The sequence below is a fragment of the Labeo rohita genome, unplaced genomic scaffold (genome assembly GCF_022985175.1).
Source record: "Labeo rohita strain BAU-BD-2019 unplaced genomic scaffold, IGBB_LRoh.1.0 scaffold_84, whole genome shotgun sequence".
In the NCBI taxonomy this organism is placed as follows: Eukaryota; Metazoa; Chordata; class Actinopteri; order Cypriniformes; family Cyprinidae; genus Labeo; species Labeo rohita.
Window position 1 is genome coordinate 307,828 of NW_026129788.1, and position 22,036 is coordinate 329,863.

The 22,036-nt window shown below is 40.3% G+C and overlaps 2 protein-coding genes across 2 annotated transcripts; one reads left to right on the forward strand and one right to left on the reverse strand.

The window, feature by feature from the left end:
• Positions 1-6,459: 6,459 nt before the first annotated feature.
• On the forward strand, positions 6,460-9,541 carry klf4 (Kruppel-like factor 4). The gene is made up of 5 exons (XM_051104888.1): positions 6,460-6,786; positions 6,921-7,044; positions 7,477-8,272; positions 8,381-8,545; positions 8,952-9,541. The coding sequence occupies exons 1-5, from the start codon at positions 6,782-6,784 to the stop codon at positions 9,125-9,127; spliced, it is 1,266 nt and encodes a 421-aa protein (XP_050960845.1). The 5' UTR covers positions 6,460-6,781; the 3' UTR covers positions 9,128-9,541.
• Positions 9,542-11,977: 2,436 nt separating this feature from the next.
• On the reverse strand, positions 11,978-20,401 carry rad23b (RAD23 homolog B, nucleotide excision repair protein). Its single transcript, XM_051104891.1, has 10 exons — positions 20,190-20,401; positions 18,323-18,404; positions 17,975-18,054; positions 16,559-16,740; positions 16,300-16,346; positions 16,067-16,194; positions 14,427-14,562; positions 14,217-14,344; positions 13,765-13,938; positions 11,978-12,855 (listed from the first exon to the last, which is right to left on the reverse strand). The coding sequence occupies exons 1-10, from the start codon at positions 20,253-20,255 to the stop codon at positions 12,742-12,744; spliced, it is 1,137 nt and encodes a 378-aa protein (XP_050960848.1). The 5' UTR covers positions 20,256-20,401; the 3' UTR covers positions 11,978-12,741.
• Positions 20,402-22,036: the final 1,635 nt, after the last annotated feature.

Below are 22,036 nucleotides of genomic sequence, written 5' to 3' on the forward strand. Positions count from 1 at the left end.
CAAAACAAGACTGTGAGGGACAAACAAAACAAACAACACTTCGTAATCTTGCATTTTCAATCGTCCCTTTCTTTTTCAGCTAACATCATCAGGGTTACTCAAGCATTTAGTCACACTAGTGCACAATTCACATACTATTAATCATAAAGAGTACTCAAAATTAAAATTAGTGTGTCCTAAATTGTAGTATGTTGGAATGAATATTCCAAATGTACCCGGATGGTTTACCATTTCCAGTGGAAATTTGGAATCCATCTAAAAACGTGAAATGTGAATACATGGTCACATAAGCATATTGTGTAGAACTTTCCTTTGCATACTAAGTATGATGTTTAATCAACTGACGTATGAATTTGCTCAGCATAAGATGTTTGATCAAGCTAAATGTCACAGACTCTTGGCTGCAAATCAAACACGAACTAAACTTTGTTTCATATCCAAACAAGTTTGAAAGAATTCTAATTAAAATGGCATTTTGAATAATATTAATAGCGTATTCAAAACAAAAGTCCTGGAACGCGAGATCATTTTCTGTTGTCCACAGTATTTTGCACAGAAAATCACGTCTAAAATACAAAAGCTGCTCATTCGAACATATAAAAACATCCATTGAAACAACATGGCGGAAATATGACTGATAAAATAGACATTACGAGTATGAGTATAAAAGCAAGAGCAGGACATAGAAATGTGACAAACTTCTTAGTCACATCATGAACATCGGAAAATCTGAAACACCCTGAAAATACAGCGTTTCCATCTGGCAAAGTGTCATCATCCAACATAAACAGCAGTTTACCAAGCATTACATCATTGAAGTGCAAATCACAGACAGTGTGCGGACGCAACGATCTACATCGACGTCAGATTCTACCAGGGTAGAGTTGGGGGAATCCCAGTGAAAGTGCGCGTCTGTCTGGAGGACGGGGAGAGGTTTACATTAAGAGCTTACGTCTCAAATTCATTTCCAGAGACCCAGCGGTCCTTCAATTCCCTGAAAGTTGCACTCGTTTGCACATTATTTCATCACTTTGCTTCTCAGCCATCTGGAGTGAATCCAGAATCTGCCTGCGCTCAGCCATTAGACCCTAATCAAGCAGACCCTCGTAATATACGCTCGCACAAATCACGCCGAACGTCTCTGAGACTTCAGGAGCGATCGTGTTGTTTTCTGTCAAGAAATATTCTCCCTTCAAACCAGCAAATACAGACTTTGAGAAAAGTTCCTGTTTTATGTCATATAAGACAACAGTACGGTCTACTGAAATGTCAGCTGGAGTTAAACTTCACGGCCGCCCCGGACCCCAGCGACAGGAAACTAGGCCCCACTCTCACCCAAAACCACAGAAACGTTACGTTCACAAAGCAAAGTTCTTTCCGTCTCTCTGATTCGCATTCCCTCGCTCTGCTCTGGTCAGCCGGCAGACTCAGACCAAAGCCATGACGTCTGCTCATGAGTAAGTGTAATGTTTGCTAAAAGCAGAGAAGGAGCAATTTGGAGACTCGTGGGACGCGGTGGTCTCTGTGTGCGCTACACTTTCTGTGTCTGTGCAAAAAAAGAAACCAAAATAACATAAATGTTGTTTCGGCCCACACAACGGGGGCTTTGTTTAACATATAAAAATGACTAAATTAAATCTCCACTTTGACTGCTCGTCAAGAAGAGCTGAAACCTCCAACATCTGCCCTTACAGGAAACAAAGAGGCCCAAAAACCTCCAAACGCTTTATAAGCATTTCTGCTTCTTGAACATCAGAAGTATCGTTTGAAAATGCACTTTTTTTCAGGTCTCAAGAGAATCAAGTAGTTCTCAGTTGTTATTTAAACTCAACCTAGTCATTTGATAAACCTGCCACTGTATACAATGATGGGGGGTAACACATTATAAGAAAAGTACTGTAATGTGATTACTTTTTCAACGAACTAGGAAAGTAATGCATTACTTTTAAATTTACAATAAAATATTTTAGTTACTTCAGGTGAAGGCGTGAAAGGACCTTTACACAAAAACACAACGTTTGGGTTTTTTCTTACTAAAAATAAATAAGCAAGCTCAGCTCAGGTGACAAAAAGTAACGCAAAAGTAGCAATGCATTCCTTTCCATAAAACGTAACACAATTAGTTACATTTCCTGGAGTAATACAATATTGTAATGGATTACTTTTAAAAGTAACATTGTTGGCTCTTTGACAAACAGTCACATTGGATAAAAAACACTGCTAAATACGTAAATCTACATGTAAATGTAACGTAAATGTAAATGTAAATGTCTCAGAATTTTTTACTAAAATTCCTTTTTTTAAAGAGAAATGAAAAATATACAGATGAAATTGTTGCTACTTGGGTCTTTTTGGGTGACTTAAGAAAAAATCTGTGTGTGAATATTACTGTTCTCAGAAAACTAAAAGACAAGCACTTTCTAAACAAGAACAGTAGATACAGCAAAGGACACTGTATTTAATTCTAAAGTTAAAACATTCATACAAAGGCCATCACTGGTGCTCAACCCTGTTAAAAGATGACCTTATTTACCCCAAAAGTAGATTAAATGTACGTGTAAGTATTTTTTGAAAGGGTGCCACCTGAGTGGCAACTTTGTACCTTTTTCCCGGTACAAAGGGAAATCGCCGTCCAGCTATATGTCACACGCACTCCAAGTGCTCAGGCTTATGGACGGAGTGTGAATGTGTGGTGCAGTTCTACTTTCCCAGCTTTTTAGAGGTTTCTAATCCTGGAGAAGCCCAGTGACATCACCCCGGTCCAAAGTCTGCCCATATGCCCCCGCACACGCTCACACGCACTTCCTTTCTTGCCCTCCAGCTCCGCCGAGCATCTGACTGCGTCGCACCCTAGTGTGCTGAAGGGGTTAAACGTACTCGCAGAGACCTGGGCGGCGAGCCTGGATCTCCCCCGCTCTCTCTCCCTCTGTCGTATTTCTGTGACTGGGCCACCGCGTCACGTGACCAGGAAGCGTGGCTCCTGTCCACTTCCCCTGCTGGCTGAAGGGGAACATTGTTACAGAGTGGGCGGCGCTGGGCCGCTCTTACACGCTGGGTTAAAAATAACCAGCATATTTAAGGCCGAGGAGGAATCCCTTCAAACTCAGAGGCGGCGCAGACTGCCTCGCGACAGGAGCTCGCGCCTGCTCCTTCCTAATTCTTTTCCCTCTTTATCTGGCACGTCGGAGCGTTGATGCAACTGCCGGTCCGGCCCGTCCAAACTCATAAGAGGAATCTGTATCAGCGCATTTAGAAAGAACATGCCGTTTAGCCCACCCTTCCTATTGTAATGCTGAGAGCAGGCAGAAATTCCAGACGCGCAACTATTAAACTTTTTGTTTTTTTAAGAAAAAGCATCTTGTTTACTTTTCCAAAAAGCAGCTCTATACATATGTACACACACAGAGTCCACTGTGTTTTCCTCTCAGGCCCAAGCACTTATGGAAACTCATGTAATGGCCCTGATTTCTAGTTCTGTTTCTGCTTAAACACTGTTTATCTTGGCGGCTTTCTATCAATCTACCATTAAATTGCAGCACCATTCCCAACCTTCAAAGAATTCACCGCTTAAGTCTCAGTCTGAACAGTTCAATGGCTTCTGTGGTATTACACCTGACCTGCGGCTGTGAAGATATTTATATTCCCAAACCTTAAACTGACTGCTTCCACAGAGGAGCTTTAAACAATCCCAGACCAACAGATAAACTGCCCAGTAAGCGCTGAACAAAATCAATGTATAAGACCAGAATCTGATATGGAAATGAATGCACCGCAAGGAACAAATACATACATGACGTTTGAGAGAAAAGTTCCTAAAGAGTTCCTAAAATCCACCTGATCTGGAGCTTAAATAAAACTGATCCAGACCAAACAAAGATTTGGGTAAAATGTACAATTGTCTATTCATTGATAATAATTTAACCCACTCACTACTGATGTCAGTGTCGTGGAAATTACTCTTTACACTCCACCATATGCAAATCTACTGAAAGCGTCAAAAGAGGGGAGGTCACCTGTTTATTTAAATTTCTCATTTGCATTCTGATTCCTGGATATAGAGAGTCGTTCAAGATTTTCCCACAGGTACAGAGCAGTAAGACAGTCAATCAAAAGTCATCACATCAGAAATGAATGGTAACTAATTACCTCTTAGAGGCCTACAAATGAGTTTTAGCCTAGAAATGCAAACATACAGTGAGGATCTTCCAAACCATTTCACCATGGAAAGTGTGACATTTCAAAAACAGCTAATTTCTGTTTTTGTAGAGACCTTCAGACGCTATTTCATCGCTTTCTTATGTTGTGCTTCTGAAAATGCAACATTTTTTCACATACCGAAGCCGAGAGCGAAATCGTATCATACCTTTGCAAGGAAGGGTAAATAAACAATAGATGACATCAACACTAGATGAAACACACACCTGTTAAACATCTCACCTGTAAGCCTGAAGTTTCTCTGTGCCAAAATCGTTTTTTGTCATAAAAACAAAGAACAGAGTAACTCAGACTGGACAAACGAGATTTTTCACTAAATAAGGACATCCACCACCACAATCCCGAACAGTAAATCTGAACGCACTGCAAGATCAAGTGCAATAAAACAGTAGTAAATCAACACACTGTATGTGTCCTAGCGACATCAGTCATGAAATATAATATAGCAACAAGTTTGAGCGTGAGAATGTGTGTGTGCGTGCATTTGTGTGTCAAAGAGGCTACATTCAGTGTATTCTGTGGCTAAATGACGGCCTGCTGTTGACAGAGCCAAACGAACAAGATCCTGATGTAACAGGATGGTCTCAGAGCTTGTGTTTGCTCACCATACAAAGATGATTGTAGACACTGCAGAGGCAAATCCTCTGAAACAGAAACGAGTTTATGTAGAAGCCGCCTCTCAAAACACAGCACTAATCTAATAGCTCATCACAACATAAAACTTGGTTTTAGACATTTACGCTCAAGCAAAATGATCGGAAAAATGAAACTGATCCAACTTAAAATGTTAACACTGCTTAAGAGCAAAATCAAAGGACATACACATTTAGTTACTGGAAGAACAGCTGAACTCTCCATTAAAATGAAATATCAGAATGGTATTTGGTTTGCCATCATTTGTGGCTCTTCTACAAAAGTTAGATGTGGAGGCCTGTTTTGGCTACAGAATAAAACTGTAAAAAGGTCATTTTGACTTATCTGACAATTCTGGGGGGTTTTTTCTTGCAATTCTTTATGTCTTCATGAGTTTATGTCGATTACAGGGTTGCCAGGTTTTCACAACAAAGGGGGATTAGAGGGGGGTCCCCCATTAAAAATCATGTTCCGGGGGATAAAAACACATTTTTTGATCAGGGTTCCCCTGGTAAATTTGCGTTTCAGGGACTAAATATGATGTTACTGGGGACAATTCCACTGAAAAGTCTGGGACTTGGCAACATCGCACAATTGCAAGAAAAAAAGTTAGAATTGTCAGATAAGAAGCTTTTGATTATTTTTTTTCCATGGCGAGACGTTAGCTCAAAAATAAAAAAAAAAAGTGGAACTCCGAGAAAAAAAATACAGGATTCCGAGTTAATATCTCGCAATTTTTTGTTCATATCTTGCATTTCTGATTTCTTTTCTCAGAACTGCAAGACAGAATGTCTGAATCCTGAGATAAAAAGTGTGAATAAGCTCATATGTTTTTTATTCTGTGGCAGAAATGGGCCTCATTGTTGCGGCATGATACAAACCCTTCTCAGAATGTATTTTTGTGCCGATTTAATTGTATACATCAACTTAAAAATAGCAAACTGAGAATGCAAACATTTTTAAACTAACTCAAAAAACTATACAGATTTGAGAATGCTGACGTTCATAGAATGCAGCTACTGACTGGAGCAAAAGACTGCAGTAATCAACAGAAGATTTTACTCATGATCAGGTGATGAACACTGAATGAATGTATGAATGTATGAATGATATGAATGAGAGGCTCGGCTTTTCGTCACAAAGAAATCCTACACATTTCTGGCTGCCATTGTGCTGTGCCTTACGGTATAAAAAATGATTAGCGTTAATTACAGACACGCCTCAGTATCATGAGTGTGGGAGCAGTTCGCGGTGTGTGAACACGGTGTTCAAACTCCTCCTGCACGCACACACGCACGCACACGCCAGGAACAGGTGTTGTTGGAAACGCACGCAATAACAGCGCTTTTGTGCCGAACGACCACCACCAGCGCCGCTGCTACTTTGTGTCTGATAAGGGAGAACTGAGAATCGTGACTTTTCACCCATGCTTTTCTTACTTGAGTCTGTTGATCGCGGTTGCTAACACGCACATGTTTGTGTGGATACAAAATACCGGCCCGCTGCCAGATTTCTTCTCCCTCCTCCCTCCTTGATGACGTCACGCCCTGTTTCTTTTTTTCTGCGGTTGCCGTGCAACGAGAGGCGTGTCCGGGGTTTAAGAACTAGGCGAGGAAAGCCCTGCGTGCATCTGACGAATCACTCTAGTCCAGACACCGGAGAGCTCGCGCGTCCCGAATGGCAGCGGCGGCGGCAGTGAGCGGGAGATAGGGAATCCCCGAGTGTCGCCGCAACGATTCCGACCCGGTTCACAAGCGATGCTGGTTTTAATGGCCGGTTCTGTCAGCATGGCACGGGGACGCGTTTGATGCGCTCTTTGGACCGGACTGTCATCGCTGCGAAGCGCTCGCAGTTCTAAAGACTGTAGTAATAAAGACTCTCATCATCAAGGATTTCATTTTTGACTGGACGCGACTGGAAGTGTTTTCCACTCATGAGGTGCGTTTCGCACTTGGAGATTTCCATCACTTTTTCTTTTGCCTTTCATGTGTCATGTTTTGGGAGCGATAGTTTTCCCACACCAGCGTGACTAGGATTATTTTATTTTTTTTTGCGCTTTTCTTCAATTGCAGGCAGCCACCGAGCGAGTTTGATAGCATGGCACTGAGCGGCACGCTTTTGCCCTCTATTTCCACCTTTGCGAGCGACGCAGATGTGAAGCACAAGGCCATGACGGGACCTGGAACTGCCAGTTTAGTGAGTATCAAACAGGTGACGGTCACCGATCCGTTAACGCGCACATTCGCTAGCGAAATTCCGCCGCTGGTCAGATTATGTCATTGGCGGCTCATAGTTATTCCTCTAGCAGCGCTGCCGCGGCAGGGGCGTGAACCGTTCCGACGGGGCGAGCCGTTCACTATAAAACATCTAACGCTCTTCACCGAATGCATCAAGCTTCTGCTTCGGTGTGGATGCTCTTTCATAGGTGGAAACGTAAAAACAATGCAGCGTGAAAGGGTGTTTTAATAATTCATGACATCAGAGGCCAAGTTGTATGTAGAAATAACTAGGTCGCATTTGAATTGAAATCAACATGTCAGCATCTTAAGTTCTGACAGATGTCTTTGAGAGACTTACCTTGTTTTGTTCCCTCTTTCTGCATGTCTGTTTCTCTGTCTTCGGAATAAGAGATGGAAGGAGGAGATGTCTCATCTGAAACGCCCCTGCATGTCTACAGGTGGGACCTGCGCTGATCAGGACGTCCCCTCCGCGATGACCAAGAAGGAGCCAGAAGAGCTGGAGCTCTTGGACTATGATTTTATTTTGTCGAACAGCATGCTGCAACAGCAGCAACAGCAGCAGCAGCAACAGCTGGAGGCCTCGATGGCCAGCACTTCCAGAAATCTTGCGCCTTCCCCTACTTCCTACAGCTATCAGATGCCCTCTCCTCAGGGCCAAGAGTCCAGCATGTTGTACAACATCCCGGACATCAGCGACGTATCTCCCTCGGGAGGTTTTGTCGCTGAACTGATGAGGCCGGAGCTGGATCCTGCGTATCTTCAGCCCACGAGCCTCCACGGAAAATTTGTGGTGAAGACCACCATGGACATGACCGATTACAGCCAAGGGCTCAGCGTTAGCAAGGGCGGCTCGATGTCGGACTCTTCCTCAATGCCGTTTGTGTGTCCTAAGATAAAGGAGGAGCGTCCTAGCCCCTGCACCATCACCCGACCGATGGAGCTCCATCTGGGGGTGAACTCACAGCCTGGGGTCGGCCAGAGGCCGCTGATGGACCCTCACTGTTTCAGCACGGGCCGAGGGCCCATGGGGCCCAGTCGCTCTTCCACTTCCTCTCTGTCTCCGGACGAGCATCCTCAAGCTCAGGTTCTGGGGCCGCCTCCGTTGTCCCTGGCCCAGGGATATCACCCCTCTCCGGGTTATTCTGGCTTTCCGCAGCCTCCCGCCCAGTCGTTGCAGTATCAAGGTCAGTCACCAATCAAAGTCGTCCTTACCTTTCCTTTAAAGATGAATTGTAGAGATTGTGGCTCACTGTTTGTAGCCTTAACGCTGTGGACTCTTTACTCTTTGGCAGAGCTGATTTCTCCCACCGAGTGTTTGCCTGAAGAGTCCAAGCCCAAGCGGGGTCGACGCTCCTGGCCGAGGAAGCGGATAGCGACGCACACGTGCGACTACGCAGGCTGCGGCAAAACGTACACCAAGAGCTCCCATCTCAAAGCCCACCACAGGACTCACACAGGTCAGTAGCATGTAATGGGCCCTTTTTATGGGGTGCATGTGCTTTAAAATAACACGTGCTTTAATCTAAGTTAACACGCCCTAACACACACACACAAACATGCAGCAGCGCTGCAACTGCCAAGCGCATTGTCTGCGAGCGACTGCAGACGTATACAGTGGGAGTACAGTTGGCAGGTGGTTTGGTCTGCTATTCAAACAGCAGGTTGATACTGATCCCTGCTGAAATAAAACCACAAGCCTGTCCGACTTCCCCTTCTATTCAATCAACGAAGGGATGAGCCACATTTGAATTGCTGTCTCCCTCTCTCTAAACGGCTTTCTCTAACGTGACCAAAGTGTGCTCGATTGTTCTCGTTAGGACCTCGGGGTGAATCGCTAACTGTTGCATGTATCTGTGTGTTTAGGAGAAAAGCCATATCACTGTGACTGGGAGGGATGTGGCTGGAAATTCGCCCGTTCGGACGAGCTCACGAGGCATTACAGGAAGCACACGGGCCATCGGCCATTTCAGTGCCAGAAGTGCGACCGAGCCTTTTCCCGGTCCGACCACCTGGCGCTGCACATGAAGCGCCATCTATAACCGAGACCGGAGGAGCCCGAAAAAGTGAAGATACTTGTGGACTAGTGAACCACGTGTTGCCTTTGAACAAGAGTCAACGAAACTAGAGCTCCATGACAAGCTGTGTTGTCCACAGCATCAGGGTTGGGACTTTTCGTGCTTCTTCTGTTTGTTTTTCCCTTTTTGTCAACGTCTTCCAACATGCTGGTGATTTGAGAGGCCCTGTCCGTTTCCTGCACACTGGGACAATACTGGAAAGTGCGTCTACTTACCAACAAAACTTGGAGATACCAAGTGCCAAACGCAAGACTGGAAATATATGAATATCAGGGATAAATGGAAACATTAGAACAAATGTATTAAAGAGGCCTTTAATTGACCTACATTCCATCACTCAAACACTGATCCGTCTTATGGATTGTATTTTTTTTTTTATTATTGCTCTCTCTAAAGCCATTAATTTCAGGTACAGAATAATTTATAAGTGTGTTACAAGATGGTGCTGAGTATAGCCAGGTGTATTCAGTAAGGTACCAAAGATAAAAGTGGATTTTAATTGAAGTCTGTGAGTCTTCGGGGCGAACGCATGACCTCTCCTTGGTGATGGCAATCTAAACTGCACTGTGGTTGCAAGGTGCAATAATTTTGATATGTAAGACACTCATATTTTTATATAAGAAACAAAAAAATAACTCTGAACAAAGTCTTTTGTTTATAGTCAGATTCATGTAATATAATCTTAAGTTTTGTACATTTGTAAATACGTTTTTCAGTAAGGTTTTTGTATTTTATGTATGAATGCAATCCAGTAATAAACTATAAAAAAATAAAACGTATGCGAATTGACTTATTCTGTGAACAATGCGTGAATAATGTCTGATTTCATCAATTGTTCTATTTGCCTGCGTGTTTTACAACATGTCTGAACGTTCGCATGGATTAAGCGGCATTCAGACATGATCAGGTTTTTCTGCCAGTCTGAAGTGGCTAATTGCCATCTGTCTAGCAGCAGGTGTGATTAAAGACCGTTCATTTTCTTATTCATTCCTCTGTAGAATTAGTTTCAGTCTGATTTTTACTTGCGCTACATGCATTAAATGACCAGCCTTAATATTTGTCATTGTGCATCAGCGTTTAAAAAAAAAGTCAATTAAAAAAGATGATTCACTGGTATATCATGGTATTAGAATTTGGACATGCTTTCCCACACTATGAGAATTTTTTTTTTTTAAATATTGATTTTAATAAAAGGAAGCAGCAATTATATTTTTAATTTTAACATTTGACTCAAGTTGAAACAATTCAGTGGGAAAATGACGTAGCATCTCTAGATCTATTCATGATTAACACAGTTTTGCATGAGTTTCCTACCTGTTTAAAACTTAACTGATCTATTAAATCTCTTACACATAACTCAATGAAACTATAGAATGAACTCTTTGAACTACTTTACACTTACGTAATTTACAGATGCCTCACATCATTCCGACACAAATCAGACGATATTCCTTTTTCAAAGACATCAGAAGTTGCTCATTTTTACCGAAATGAACAAACTGAACCCAAGCATAGTGGATATCATTCAAAATTCTTTACTGGCATGCTTTTGAATCTTTAAAGACAAGCCAAGTGTTTGTTAACAGTCCCTAACTTGCTGATGTGCTGTTTTTATGACTTAACTCAAGCCATTCTTTATCCTACTTTTCACATGTTGGAGGAAAGTAATAAAATATAGCCTTGTGATTTGATTAATCATAGCCAGCTTTAGTTTATGAGCACGAGTGCACAGGTACGAAAAAACACTTATCAGCATGTTTTCATTTTCAACAAATAATGTTTTAATTATTATTATTAAAAAAAAAACCACATTGAACATTCTTTTAATATTTGCCTTGCTGTGCATATTTTTGTTGACCTGAATACGGACAGGTAAATGTTATATAAAATCACTGGTGTTACATATTAAATTCATATATTGGTCTCAACATGCGGCTTGTAACCAGCCGCGGTGAACAGCGCCCACTGGAGGACAAAACCGGTAATCGCTCAAACTCACAATACTCACGTAGGCCTGATTCTCCTGGACAGAGGCTTAATAAAGTTACTGTAACGTTTGAACAAAATGTTTTGATCAAAATGTAAAACAAATTGTAAAATCTACCATTTTGGAAAACGACAGGGCATCTTACCCAAGCAAACCCGATAGAAAACTTGTGAAGAAGGCTTCACTCTAATAAAACTAAAATATTTTTGTGAGACGTTTTCAGTTTAAAGTATTGTGAGATACAGTGAATTGGAAGTAAAAGAATTAGAGGTGACGTTATAAATGACCGAATATTTCTTTATATCTGAATCCAATTACTAGCTCGCTAGCGGTTTTCTGGTTAATCAGTAGCTCTCGCCGAATTTTGATTGAACAAATTACGATTATAGGTAGTATTTTGACTTACCTGTACATAATGCAAATCTCAACGTCGTTATCGCTCACTTTATTTACTTTACCTTTGTAAAACATTTTTATTATAATTAAATTGCAGTGACGGCTCAGTTCGCGCCATTCCTGTCAGCGTCCCAAGCGCGCGCTAATTTTGCTCATGCGCTGTTTGAGTCAGACGTTGCATTTACATACGATTACCCTAAATATATATTTTAAAAATATATATATACATTAAAAAAAAGAGAGAATAGATATTAGATATATATATATATATTTTTTTTTTTAAATCGACAAATTTACTTGCATTACTGTTGTAAAATATTACCTTCCATGATTAAAACGTGCTTTTTGTAAACACACACTGACTTAATGTTTATTTTGATGTTTATTCCTGCTCTATCTATCTACACAGTAAAACAAAAGAACAGGTAATCTGCATTTCCGTTGAAAACGTTTATTTCCCTGTAAAAATGACAGTATAGTGATATTAACGTCAAACTATGTAAGTCATATACATGCTTTTAATGGTTCTTAATGTATATGAAAGGGCTGCATGTGTCAGTATCACTCAAAACACCCACAGTAAGAGCCGATTCTTTACCGATACGCTCGTCAGGACAAAAACCAATCTAACATAACTCCATCGGCTTGTTTAAAATCTTTACTGTCATTTAAAACTGCTGTATTTGGGATCCCTAGTAATGGTCAAGTTGAATGAGACAAAAAGAGCAATAAGAAACAGAAGAAAAACACTGCCCTGAACAGGGACACTGCTAATGTGATTAAACCAAACATCCCAATCAATCTGGATTCCCAATTCATGGAAAACTGATTTCACACGCCCCTTGAACCTGCCAACATGTCCTAACGATGGAGAAAAGGATGCTCTTTATTGGTCATAAAAAAGAACAAATGAAAAACAAACAGGTATCACACAGGCAAGTGTTAGATGAAGCAAAGAGGCTTTACTGATTTCTGCCCCTGGAGACGAACCAATGCTGTGCTCATCTCCAGACGGGCGTGCTCATGTCATCCAGTGTGTAAATTTAGACAGAACATGACAGCCTGTGTGTGTGTGTGTGTGTGTGTATGAGTGTATGTGTATTTGTATAGATTTTCTTCTCCAAAATGATCATTCAAAAAGGGAGAAAAAAAAAAAAAACATAAGAGGGGAAATGATCAGGGTGCCACTCCTCCTCTAATCATCATCAAAGTTCTGTTGTAAAAGGAAGTTTGCAGCCAAATTTTCATTCTTCTCACAAGCAAAGTAGGCCTGTATAACGAGTCCTTCTGGGAATCCAAGGGCTTTTAGCTGAGGAAGAAACACAGAGGAAACACGGAAAGGTTAGATAAGACCACAGAAACACTCCCGGTGTCCGTTTGGGGAAAAGACTCGTGCACCTTTGATCGTTCGCCAGCCTGATCCTCCATCTGTATCTCTCTCTAATTAAAGGGTCTCAGTGTAATTAGCTCAACTTGAAATTCAGACTTTATGGCTTTAAGAAGTATCTTAAGGCTCAGGCTGAGAACAAAGTTAGACTAGAGTTGCGGATGCACCGATATAGACTTTCTGAGCTGACAAGAGAAAATCGACAGCTTGTGCCCAATCATTTTAACTTGAAGCAAACGACTGCGAATTTTCTATTTCTACGTACAACCCCTCAGACGCACGTGCAAGTCAGACAGCGCTTTGTGTCATGTTTTCCCAGTTCCAGCAAGTACTTAAAAAGCCTTAAATTCAGTCTGATCAAATTTAAGGTCATTAAAAAGTATTAAATATCTTAAATGGTATAACAAAAGCCTTCATGATAAATTTAAGAGGTATTAAAATTGAGAATGGAAAACCAGAAATTGCAATGTTAGTATTAAACTTTAAAAGAATGATTTAATTAAATAAATGTCAAAATGCGGCGCCGTCTCGCTCGCTTCTACAGACTTGTGGTTTCAGAGCAATCAATGGATCTGGTGCACTTATACCAAATGTTGATGAACATGACAGTGTTTACTTTTTGGCGTTTATACTGTAATATGTTGTAGATGGTTTTAAGATTTCCATATCTGATCTCTATTACGTTTAAATGAGAACCTTGTTTTGAAGTTGTACGTGTGCCGCAGCCTGTTTGAGTAAAAGAATCTGAGATACAGAACATACTATATTCTGTTTGTACAGGTCAGCACATAAATAAACACTGTTCTTTAAATGAAAGTTTAAGTGTTTTACCCTCTCAATAGCTTCTTTCTCCTGGGGTGTGACCTGGATGTAGTTCATGTGCCCGCCTCCTGCCTCGGCCACGCCCCCGCCCCCGCCCCCGCCGCCGCCGCCGCCACCTTGCCCCGCCTCCTGCACCGGCTCATTAAGCATCTGGATAAACTGCTCCTGATGGCTGCTGATTTGCTGTGAAACAGAAAACAAACAGTAAGTTCCAATTTGCTGAAAGACAGCATCTCCTGCATCTCACTGGAACAGGAAGTTCAAGCCAAAATCAGCATCTATAGTAGCACGCTATTTCAAACACACTCCATATCAGCATTTCTCTTGCAGGCTGAAGAACTACAATATTTTGGTCACCTCAACCCTTTGTATCAAAGCTGTAATTGCTGTATAAATGCATTAATGCCACCTCTGAGCAGCATCAAACCATTTAAAATCAGTGCCATCCAGACAGGGTGTACCTGCAGGAGCTGCGGGTTCTCTCTGCCGATCTGCTGTAGCAGAGCTGGTAGGAGAGACGGGTTCTGCTGGATGATCTGTCTCATCTGCAGGAACTGCGGCTGGTTCCTCAGGAACTCCAGAGGATTTGCTGCACACACAGGATAGAGTCAGAGAAACGTGCTCTCAGAACCGTCTGATGCACAAGATTTTAAAGCACGCGTGTCACTCACCCCCCGATCCTGTACTGGGCTGTGATGGGGCGGTGCTGGACGGTGAAGAAAGGCCTGTGGACGCAGCAGGAGCGCCTCCCCCAGGAGCCACTGGGTCAGCACCTCCTACACTGCCCTCGCTCTCCGCAGGAATACCCTACAGCACACACAGACATAATGGTCAATGTTTTGAGATTTATGCATCATCTGGAAGTTGAATAAATCAGCTTTCCATTGAAGAATGGTTTATGACAGGACAATACTTGGCTGAGACACAACTATTTGAAAATCAAAAAAAAAAAAATTCACAATATTTAGAAAATCACCAATGAAGTTCTTAGCAATGCATATTACTAATCCAAAATTAATTTCTGATGTATTTACGGTTGGAAATTTACAAAATATCTTAATGGAACATGATCTTTACTTAACACCCTAATGATTCTTGGCATAAAAGAAAAATTGAGAATTTTGACCCATACAATGAATTGTTGGCTATTGCTACAAATAAACCTGTGCAAATTATGACTGGTTTCAGGTCCAGGGTCACAAATAAAAGCATTTCAGGCCAGTTGGAATGCTCACTTTCTATGGAAGGGTCGTCTGACATGTGTCAAAAAATAAGTTGTTACAGGCAAAACCATTGTTTGTTCATGCACTCATTCGTTTTTGGTCTATTTTGCTTCAGACTAGTAGAAAGAAAACTCGCAAAATTTGTGACCTGGACCACAAAACCAGTCATAAGGGTCAATGTTTTGAGATTTGTACACCATCTGAAAGCTGAATAAATAATCTTTCCATTAATGTATAGTTTGTTAGGATAGGACAATATTTTGGTTGAAATACATCTAGTTGAAAATCTTTAAACTGAGGGTGCAAAAAAAAAAAAAAAAAAAAAAAAAAAAAAAAAAAATATTGAGAAAATCACCTTTAAAGTTGTCCAAATCAAGTTCTTGGAATGCAATTAGTAATAATTAGGTTTTGATATATTTACGGTAGGAAACTTCCAAAATATCTTCATGGAACATGATCTTTAATTAATATCCTCATGATTTTTGGCATAAAAGAAAAATCCATAATTTAGACCCATACAATGTATTGTTGGCTATTGCTACAAATATACCCGTGATACTTATGACTGGGTTTTGTGATGCAGGGTCACATTTAAGTGTTTATTACACTATTTATTTGTGTCTGCAGATTTCAATCTCAATCCATATTCTCAAAGAGTATTTTCTCTTTCATACACCAAACTTTACAGATATCATTAATTTTAAACAGGGTTGTAAAGAGGTGGAACATTTCTGGAAACTTTCCAAAAATCCCTGGAAGATTCCAAAAAATCCTGGAAAGTTTCCAAAATTTACTGGAAATTTTCCACATTGTTGCAACCCTGATTTTGAACCTGGTTTTATCCAATGTTCAGATTTCTATTTTGGAAAATTATACAAAGTAGTGCATATTTAAACAACATTTCTGGAAACGTGTGATACAAAACAACTGTCTTGAAGTACTGTGATCAATCAACTGGTGAAAGTATATCAATTCCAATTAGTTAAAATTGTACCCTACTAAGCTAGGGTGTTTCACCTTAAATCACTGTAATCCGCTGCTTTAAATGTCAACACAGAACATTTGTTTTGTAATATTCAGACTCTCACCGTGAGCAGGTACTCGACGGCACGGTCGGGATTGTTGAAGCTGGCTCTCAGCGCCGCCACCACTTTGTCTCTCTCGTATCCCATCAGCATGATCTCCGTCACCATGTTCTCGTAGGACTGACCCGTCACTGCGCACACAAAACACATGTAAACTCACTTCATCCTGCTGAAATCATTACTGAATTCATCAAATGAAAGAGATTGCGTGAATATGCTAACGCATGTAAATTTACCCAGCGCAGACGTTGCCTCTTCAAATATGTTTGCATTTGGCGAAGAACTGCGAACAGCAAGAAAAGAAAAAACGCTTAATATGAAATGATGTCCCACATGACATACTTTTGTGAAATGTCCTTCTAAATACATTTGTCCTGGGTTTATTTAGTTCCACTGACACTAACTGTTTTAGAAGAGACACCAGACCCGTCCAGCACCAGCACTCGCGTCTAATCAACAGTAATTGAGTACATAAAGTGTAGGGTGTGTATGTACCTGGTGGGTGTAGAGGAGGGCGCAGTGCCGCCGGCGGGTTTCTCCTCGGCGGGTTTGTCCTCTTTGGCCGCGCTCTCAGACGGGGTTTCGGCGGCCGGGGCGGCAGATGGGGTCGGGGTCGCTGTAGTGCTGGAGGAGGCGGCGCTGGTTGCCGTGGCAGCGGATGCAGGAGCCGCTTTAGGCTGCAGGAGAAACATCACATTCACAACTTCACAAACACTGACAACACATGCACGAGCTCATTAACATATCACCTTCTGCATTTACATTACATCTAAATCGAACTAAATGGAGACTACACCCTACGCAGAGGGAGTACAGAGTTTAAAACATACAGCAGCAAAAAAAAAAATTAATTTAATCATAAGGGTCAAAGAGGTGGTGGAAAAAAATCAGGTCATGGTATGATTAACTCAAAAGTCAGTACATTTAAATCACAGTATGGACTAGTGTCTGAGAATTTATCTTCCATGTTTCAATTTCAACAGTAAACCTCTGTTGTGCAGCACTTTGCCAAAAAATAAGATAAATTGTAGAATTTTTGTTAACATTTTCATTTAATTTCCACCATTTTTGATATAATACATTTTATTAGATCCAGAAACATTACAGAAAACAGGTTAAGGGTTTAAAACACACACACACACACATTTAGTTGGGCCCTATTATTGTAAATATTTTAATAAATTATTAAACTGTTAAAAGTTTTATGAATTCAATTTGATTAAAAAAGAAAAAAAGTATAAAAAAATAAAAATAATTAAAGAATCTGGAAAAAACGACTTTAGAAAAAAGTAACAAAAAAGTACTTTTTCTTTTTGACTAAATAAATTGACAACCTACACAAGTTCCATAATTTTAATAATTATATATGCTTTTTGATTACTAAAATGTAGTGCTGTACAACGATTAATAGCATCCAAACGTTTTTGTTTACATAAAAATACAGTACATATTTTGAAAATAATTACATGTATTTATTTGCATTGATACAATTATTATATATGGATATATTTAATATATAAACATAACATTTTTCTTAAATATATCCATGCATGCGTGTGTATTTATATATATATACATAATAATATACACAGTACACACATATATCTTATGCAAACAAAAACTATTTTGGATGCAATTAATCACGAATAATCATTGCACAGCTCTACTAAAATTGAATATAACGATTAAAAAAATAAAAAAATGAAAGATTTCATACAACAGCAATAGTACATGATGCTTGATATAGATCCAAAGAGTCTGGCCTCAGACTCAAAGCTATGACTATTTTCTTTTCACTTCACTCATTTATGTATGTTTTTAAAATTTCTCCTGAATATTTCAGAGTTTCTTCGACGTATGCAGCAGAGAAACAATCGCACGCAGGCTGTGATAAGGCTGATAATGTCTCACCTTTGCTACCATAACCACCACAAAGTTCTTCTCATCTATCTTGTACTCCTTGAGAGCTGTGTCATCGCTCAGGATTTTCCCTGCAGGAAACAAAATAATTAAAATAAACAAGTCATTATTCATCAGCCCACAGCTCTCACTTTTGAGTCTGACAGGCGTCAGTCGTTCGTCAACACGTGATATGATGTCAGAATGATGCTCCTGCATAAACAGTCATTATCACCGCTTTTCACACAATAATACAGAACAACCCGTGATGACAAATCATGTACATCACACAGGGTCACATCCTTATCAGCTGGAAACAGACGCCGTACAGTCACACGTTATCAAACGCAGAGGACGTACCTGCATATATCAACTTCTGTCCCGCCACTGGAAAGTTATCTTTTCCCTTTTCATTCTCTATTTTTTCCTTTAAGGCTTTTACCTGTGAAAGACAAAGCAGAAGAAAACAAATCAAAGTCCGATCTGAGTGAACAAACACAGGTGCTCTTCTGTGGTCCGGCTCAGCACTAAAACCGGCTCAGAGTTTGAAGACGACTGCTGAAAACCTGTGAGAAACCATTACACGGCTCACCACATCATTTGTCATTAGCGTGAATGGGTGAGGAGGACATTAGTTCACATCCCAAACTGACCAAACAACTATTCATTATCTGATCTGCCTGTTTAGACTTAAACATTTACAAAAATCCAATATCAAACGGATCTCAGAGCAAATACGGAAGTGGTTTGGACCGGATCCGACGCGGCTGTTTGCGCTCCGAAAAACAACCGAGTGCAGCCAGAAATGGAAAGCTGGTCAGAGTGTTTGCTGCTTTCCTGCAAAGAGTATTTCTAGGAATAAGCTCCTCCGAAAGTCTGATAAACAGGAAGTGTGGACTAAACCCACCGAGTGTCTTCCTTCCTAAAGGTCTAGCTGACTTTTGACCCATCGCCGCTGGCGTTTCACCTCGACAGAGGACCGCCGCGTCTTTTTTAACTGCACGAATGTGTCGGTTGCCCCAGATAAAGAATTTTTAGAAGCAAATGGGTAAAAATAAAACTCCTCCGCAAACTGTCAGTTTAGTTAAACCAAAAGTTCACTCTAAAATGGCAAGTCGTTCATCATTTATTCACCCTGAAGTTGTTCCAAACCTGCATGAGTTTCTTTCTTGTTAAACACAAAAGAAGATATTTTGAAAACTGTGGGTAACCAAACCATGTCTGTTCCCCACTGACTCTCAACAAAACACTAAAGTACGCAAATTAACGGGGACCAGAAACTGAAAGTTTGGAACAACTTGAAAGCGAATAAACGATACAATTTTCATTTTTATTTTACAGACTAACATGAGTCTGGTCAGTTTGCAGTGAATGGTTATCTTAACTAGAAGCAAAGCACAAAGACAAGCAGCAGACTGAGATAATGTCACATGTGTGTCAATGCAGGATTGAAACAAACAGCAAAAATACAATAAACACAATCACTCTGACTTCTAAAGACTTCTAAACTTTTATCAATGTTCCTGTGAGGCTCAACTAAACAAACTGCAGGTCTAATTGAAAGTTCTCATCTAGAAGAAACAGTCAAATCAGCCTGAAGACATTAACAGTCTGTAATTTACGAAAATAAGCATGAATTCATCAGAAAGGCGCTTTTATCCACGTTTAAGCCCTTGTGTGCTCAATTATACAGCTCTGTCATTTCAATCCACGTGTCTGGAAATCACATGAACCATGTTCATGGAGCTGATACACACAGACACGTATGTGTGTATTCACACACACACTAATAACTCACATACACACGTTAAAACCTTTATAACGCCACAGCATGACTTGCTAAAACACACATATCACCCTTTAACTGTCTGTGTGACACGAATAAGAAGTCATAATGACGGTTAAATGACGATTACGATGGTTCTGGAGTGATTGCGTTACTTTTATGTCTTATTTAGACAACTTTTGTGCTGTTTTGGTGAAAGTAAAAACTCATTTTATGAGCAGCTAACGTGCTAATGCTAAAGACGTTCACAGATCACCGTCAGCAGCGTCACGCGCATTCAATAGCGAGTCCTAAAAGTTCGTTTAAAGTTCCAGTGTAATTACAGTGTCTCCGTGTGGTTTGATGGGAGTTTTCGTGTGTTTTATTGACATTGCTGACAGAAATCTGTTAGCTGATAGCCGCTAGCAGCGCGCGCTGCCCTCACGCGCTCGTCTCTCTCACCGTCTCCTCCGCGTCGATGTCGATTTTAAACGTCTGCTGCTGGAGGGTTTTCAGCGTGATCTGCATTTTCGCGTTCTTCCGTGTCGCCGCTGTGGAAACTGACCGAGGGCTGGATCGCTGGCTGTGTTTTTTTCGCCGTGGCTCATCACAGCCTGTCCGCCGCCATTACGCGCATAAACACTCGACGGCCCGTCCCCCCTTACGCCACACTGCGCCTGCGCCGCGCACCGACGCCTTTGCGTCACTGCAAGCGCGAGCGAAACTGCTGATGGGAAATGGCGTTTTTGCTGCTTTCCATTCACTTGTACGTCAACAAACACACATACACAATTATCATAAAAAAGAAAACAATATTAGCATTGCCACAAGTGTTTAGCTAATCAAACAGTAGACAAAAACTCAACTAAAAAGTTTTAAAAGTTGTAAGTTGTTAAAATGATATGATCTAGTCGTTGTAAAAACTGTAAATCGACCCCTCACAGCCTCGTTTTCATCCGCCGTAAATTCAATATGGCGTCTGTCCCGATTAAGTTATCTATCATCTAACCATTACTATCTATCTATCTATCTATCTATGCCTAGAAACCAGAATTATGCTAGTAACTTGCTAATTGTGCTAGCAAAATGCTAGTAACTTGCTAATCATGCTAGAAACATGCTAACGACATGCTAATCATCCTAGTAACCTGGTAATCATGCTACCAACATGCTAGTAACTTGCTAATTATGTTAGCACCATGCTAGTAAAATGGTAGTAACTTGCAAATAATCCTATAAGCACGCTAACAACATGCTAGTACCTTGCTAATCATTCTAACATCATGCTAGTCACATGTTAATCATGTTAATAACATGCTAACAACATTCTATCTATCTGTCTATCTCTGACAGACTGTATTGCCTTCAAAACATCCAAACGTTAACCTTTTAAAACTACTTTAGAATTCAAACTATTTCAGACTGAAAACCATCAAACTTAAAACTTTCTGTTCCGGCTTTCTCAAGCCAACTTAAAGTTTGTCTTGACAAACTTTTTTATCTCGTTAAATTCTACCACATTTCAAAAGTAAACTGTTTTAGTGCTTTGGTTAGAGTTATTTGCAAACCATAGGTAAAAAATGACAATACACATCTTTTTTTCTTGGAACAAACATATCCCAATTACTCTACATAATAAAGGTTCCTTACTGGAATCAGTGGTTCTGTGAAGGACATGGAAACTTTCCATTGGACAAATGTGACCCTGGATCACAAAACCAGTCATAAAGGTCATTGAGAATTATATATAAAACAGCTTTTCATCGATGTATGGTTTGTTAGGATAGAACAATATTTGGCCGAGATACAACTATTTGAAAATCTGGAATCTGAGGGTGCAAAAAAATCGAAATATTGAGAAAATCACCTTTAAAGTTTCCAAATGAAGTTCTTAGCAATGCATATTACTAATCAAAAATTACGTTTTGATATATATACAGTATGAATTTACAAAATATCTTCATGTACACAATCTACGTAATATCCTAATGATTTTTGCCATAAAAGAAAAATGATAATTTTGACCCATACAATGTATTTTTGGCCACTGCTACAAATACACCCGTGATACTTAACACTGGTTTTGTGCTCCAGGGTCACAAATGGTTCTTTATAAGGTTCTTTAGATTATTAAAGTTTCTTCATGCTAAGAAAGTGTATTTTTAAGAATTGTTCATTGAAAGGTTTTTGAGAGCATCACTGCAATAAAACATCATTTAGAAGCTTTATTTTTAAAAATGGAAGGTATTACTAAAAATGAAACAGGTTCATTGGAATAAACATTGGGTTAACCTTGTTGACCCTAACCT